The sequence below is a fragment of the Centruroides vittatus genome, unplaced genomic scaffold (genome assembly GCF_030686945.1).
Source record: "Centruroides vittatus isolate TY-2023 unplaced genomic scaffold, ASM3068694v2 contig_854, whole genome shotgun sequence".
Lineage (NCBI taxonomy): Eukaryota > Metazoa > Arthropoda > Arachnida > Scorpiones > Buthidae > Centruroides > Centruroides vittatus.
The window spans coordinates 2,064,557-2,068,925 of record NW_027122558.1 but is presented as its reverse complement, the minus strand read 5'-3'; the positions used below and the strand labels follow the sequence as shown (position 1 = coordinate 2,068,925).

Here is a 4,369-nt window from a genome sequence, read left to right as displayed (position 1 = left end):
AGAAGCCCGTGGTGTTTCTATTTCCCCCGTCGGGGTGGTCGGCGTAATTGCCCAAGTAGTTCCTTCGTCTCTACGAAAAATAAACAAATCAGGACTCTCGCTGGTATTGTATTCTCGCTCCGTTGGACTCGGGCGCGAGAATACCAAAAAAGACGCCAGTCCGTAATTGTCGTCCGTCGGTTCACCTATAACGGCGACGTTGCCGGAAACTCCTTTAGGAAATGGCACCACCCGATGTAGAACGGGGCCCAGAGGTGGAGGGTCGGGTAAAGTAAGGGTATTTGTAAAGTACTTTATTAGAACGGGAGGGCGCGAACGGCCTAAATATGCCGATCCGGCGTTAAGGTCGCTACCGCAACCGTTACTCGTCGTGTTTTCGTAAAGCGCGGTTTCTTCCGGAGAGGGTCCGACCACGACACCTTCTTCGGCGGATTAGTTTCAGCCGTAGGGCACAACTTTCCGTATCCGTTCCCGTATTTAAGGAGTTTTGAAGTCCCGCTTCCGTCCCTTTAATTAAAATCCTTAAAGTACGGAAACGGATCGCATTCCAACGGAACGTCCGTCGCCCTTTCCTTCCGGGCCCGACGATTGGTGGCGGTAGCGCCTTCCCCTAAATCGGGCCGACATTTTTGAAGTTTGCAGATTTTCGTGACTCCGTCCTCTGTCCTTACTTCTCTTTCTCGGGACGCGGCCCGCCGAAAGGACCTTTCCGGAGTCTTCACTTTAATAAAGATGGGAAAATGGGAAGAAGCGGCGCGGCGGTCGACGCCGGCACTTCCGATTCTCCGCTTTCGCTTCCTTCTTATTTCCATGGAAAGGGAGCGTCTTCCCCTCGCGCCTTTTCTCCCGCCTCCCTCTTACCGATAAGGTTTTCCCGTCCTCGGCCCCAAAGAGTCGGCGGACGGTGGCCCCGGAAAACGGCGGAAATTAACCACAACGGCGTTGGCGAAACTCGGTTTATTGCCTTTGTACAAGAACTCCGGGGGAAGAGCGGGCGGCACTCGGGTCCCGGTATTTACAGCGGGGCGGGCCCAGGCGGGGAGCCGGAAACGGAACCTCTCCCTCCGCCTCCCGAGCGAAGGATTCAACTGACGGGCTGCGAGAATCCCACCGGAAAGGCTCCGTCGCGGAACTTGAAGTGTCGCTTGTCGTAGAACTTGAGCAGTGCAGGGCTGTAGGGGTGGCGACGCTTCAGGTGCAGGTAGTGGACCTCGGGCTCGTCGGTGGTGTGGCCGCACTCTTCGCACACGTACATCTTGGTCCTCCTCTCCTTGTAGGCGTACTGGTGCCCGATGCCGTGCACCTTCAGCCTGTGGGATTCCAGCGAGCATCGTTGAGTGAAGGACTTGTCGCACGTGCCGCACTTGTAGGGACGCACTCCTGCCGGAAAAACGAGACCCGCTGTTAGTAGCCGTAAGGAAGAGAGGCGGTCTGGAACCGCCGTCGCGCGCTCACCCGTGTGCGTTCTGGTGTGACGCTTGAGGTCGAAGGTGTCGTTGAAGCCCTTGCCGCAGAAGGTGCACAGGTAGCGCTTGACGTCGCTGTGACACTTGACGTGCCTGTTGAGCAGCCTCTGCAGTCCAAAAGTCTTGCCGCAGATTCCGCAACTGGGTCTGAAAAAGACTGGAAGTTAAACGGTGGCAGCCTCTTCCCCCGTTCCCGCCCCCGCCCGCCACCTACCTGTCGGAATCGGAAGGGCGGGGAGCGGACACCCCGGCGGGAAGACCGCCCCCCTCCTTGCGTAAAAAGGGATTTTTGATGCCGTGTCCGCCGTTGACGAACTCCAGAGGAACGTCCGCCGGCAGGGCCAACTGCGGGAGAGAGACGCCGATGAGAAGCGCCGGAAGCGGCGGCGGCGGGAAGAGGAGCAACACTTACCCTCTGCTGCAAAAGAGTCACTCCGACGCGTAGAGAAGGGTAGAGCGGGAGACCGTCGGGGGACGGAGCCCCCTCCGGCCCCGGGTTCCGACCTCCCGACCGGAATCGGACGTCGTCTTGGCGTCCGGGACTGACAGAGGGTCGACGGGGCGAAACGGGAGGCGTCTGACCTCCATCGGCGGCCGATTCTCGTTGCCAGGTTTCCGTCCACCTCGGGCGCCCGGGAGATTCCTCTGAAATGGGAAAAAAGGTCATCTTTAATTTAAAATCGATTTTAGAGCAGCGGAACAGACGAGGGTCGGCGGCGAACTATCCCCTATCGGCCGACCTTCGACCCGACTCCGGCTCTTCTTCGTCCGAGTAGCGTTGACGGCGCGTGCACGCAATCCCGGATCCGACCTTTCTACCGGAACGGGAAAGGAAAAACAGCGCAGTCGGTTTATCCGCCGCCCGAGACGGACTTTGAGCGACAGGAAGAGAAGCGGAAGACGGACTTTCGGCTTCCGCCCGAAACGTAATCGCCCAGCGCGTGCCGAAGGCCGAAACCCGGTGGAAAGTGACGTGCCTCCTCCCGTCCGGTAACGGTCGGCGCGGAGAAAGTGTCGAGCTTTCGGCGCCGACCGCCGGAGGCGCGCGGAGCGCGGGTCACCTTGAAACCGGAGGAGGAGCGGCGAAAGTGAGAGAGGTGAAGGCCAGGGACGCGGCGACCTTCTAACGGATCGACTTTCCTCTCGCGCTAACGGGTCGTCTCTTCGGTGTTTTTTTCCGCTCCCCGCGCCGGAGGACGAGGTTCGTCTCCCACGCGGGAAAGGGGATCCTATTTCCGGGAAACCCGGTCTTTCCGGCAGTTTTCCGCCGCGCCGATTACGTAAGAACCCGCGTCCGACGGCGCCTTCGGCCCGAGCCGGACCCGGCGAGAGGGAAGGACGCCCTTCCGTAGCGGCGGGGCCGAGACGATGTTCCGGGCCCGGACGAGGGACGGCGGACGGCGGGAGCCCTTAAAGCGTCCGGCGAAAACGCGGAGACGGAAGAGAGAGAGAGAGAGAGAGAGAGGAAGTGGAAGACGGCGCTCTTACCGGTGGCGGGGTCGACCTCGGGTTCCGACCCGGCCGAGACGGAGCCCCTCTCGGGACTGGGCGGAGGCGTGACGGTGCCGGCGGGACCCGGTCGGCAGTGGGGTCGAAACTTGCGGACCAGGAACACTTTGGGCATGACGATCCTCTCGACCGGCGACTCCGGCCAGACTGGCCTTCCCGGCCTCTCGCTCCCCGTGAAAAAGTCGGCCGACCGGTTTTCGCCCGGCCCCTGCGCATGCGCCGTCGATACCGCGCTTTCGGGTTCCGTCGGAGGTGACGGCGCGTTCCCCGGCGGATTCGCACCGCCCGGCGCCGCCTTCTCCTTTCGGAAGACTCCTTCCGCGGTTCCGTTCCGGCCGGGGGCGGAAAAGGGCAATCTTTCCCCGCCACGAGGATCGCCGGTCCGGAGGAAGACTGATGCGCGCCCTTTCCGTTTCCGTCGGAAAAAGAAAACGGGAAGGGAAACGACGGCTGTCGGTGGAGGAAGTTCCCGTCCTGATCGGGTCGGGCCGGAATTTGCCGACGATTCCTTCCGAAAAAAGGAGTTCCTCCTGTCTAGCGGCCCTTTCGCTCGGCGTACGGACGGAGCGCGACGACAGAAACGAAGAACGGAGGAAAGAACGAGCGGAGGTTGTCGAAGTTTGGTCGAGACGCGTTGTTTTCCTTTCCGAAAGAGACGACAATTTGCCATCGGGTAGAAATTTTCCCGTCGACCGATCCGAACTTTCGGGGATCGGTTCCGTCGGAGGACGGAAAAGTCACGGGGAGACGGAGTCCATCTTTCCGAGCGAAAAATATCGCACTCTTCCGGACGGTTCCGCCGAAAAGGGGACGAACCGGCGCTCTCTCGGTCCGAAGAGGAGCGTCCCGACCCACTTTCGTCCGTTAGGAAAGAAAGGGACCGCTCCTCTCCCTTTTTCTCTTTCCCCGTTAAAAAACGGGAGTGGCGCGCCCGCCTCCCGACAGATGGCCGCGCCCCTCCCTTCCTCGCGGCGGCCGCGCCCCGGACCCTTCGGGCCACGCGGCGGGAACCCGGGCGCGGCCCCGTCTTCCCCGCCGCCGGCGATTTTTCGTTTTTCCTACGGAGAGGAAGGCTTCCGCCCGACCGGGAGAAGGACGGAGCGGGCCTCCGTCCGTCGAAGAAAAGAGGGGCCTTCTCGCCAAGTCGACCGCGTTTCTACCTTTACGCCGGACAAGAAAGATTTGTTACCGGAATCTTTCTTTCCGTCCTCTCGCCGGTACGGGGCCTACCGCTCCCGCTACGGCGCCGTCGGGAACGTCGAACGTGGCCGGGGCCCGGGAGGCCCGTCGAATGTCTCTCCCGGGCTTCGGCAGAGTGACGACGGGCCCTACGTCCCCGATTAGGCGTTCGGGCAGAAAGCCGCGACTCCGGACTCGATTTTCCGTCTTCTTCC

General features: G+C 61.5%; 1 protein-coding gene across 1 annotated transcript; it reads right to left on the bottom strand.

The window, feature by feature from the left end:
- Window positions 1-942: 942 nt before the first annotated feature.
- LOC136982583 (transcription factor ovo-like homolog lin-48) lies at window positions 943-3,246 on the bottom strand. The gene is made up of 5 exons (XM_067279108.1): window positions 2,955-3,246; window positions 1,879-2,111; window positions 1,681-1,811; window positions 1,456-1,613; window positions 943-1,380 (listed from the first exon to the last, which is right to left on the bottom strand). Exons 1-5 carry the CDS (start codon window positions 3,088-3,090, stop codon window positions 1,085-1,087), a joined length of 954 nt encoding a protein of 317 aa, XP_067135209.1. The 5' UTR covers window positions 3,091-3,246; the 3' UTR covers window positions 943-1,084.
- Window positions 3,247-4,369: the final 1,123 nt, after the last annotated feature.

Excerpts from the sequence above, each read along its gene's own strand:
- LOC136982583 (XM_067279108.1), bottom strand. The coding sequence starts at position 3,090 with ATGCCCAAAGTGTTCCTGGTCCGCAAGTTTCGACCCCACTGCCGACCG. Across the intron at positions 2,112-2,954 it reads CGAGGTCGACCCCGCCACCG|AGGAATCTCCCGGGCGCCCG; the intron begins GTAAGAGCGCCG and ends TTCCCATTTCAG. Across the intron at positions 1,812-1,878 it reads TGACTCTTTTGCAGCAGAGG|TTGGCCCTGCCGGCGGACGT; the intron begins GTAAGTGTTGCT and ends TCTCTCCCGCAG.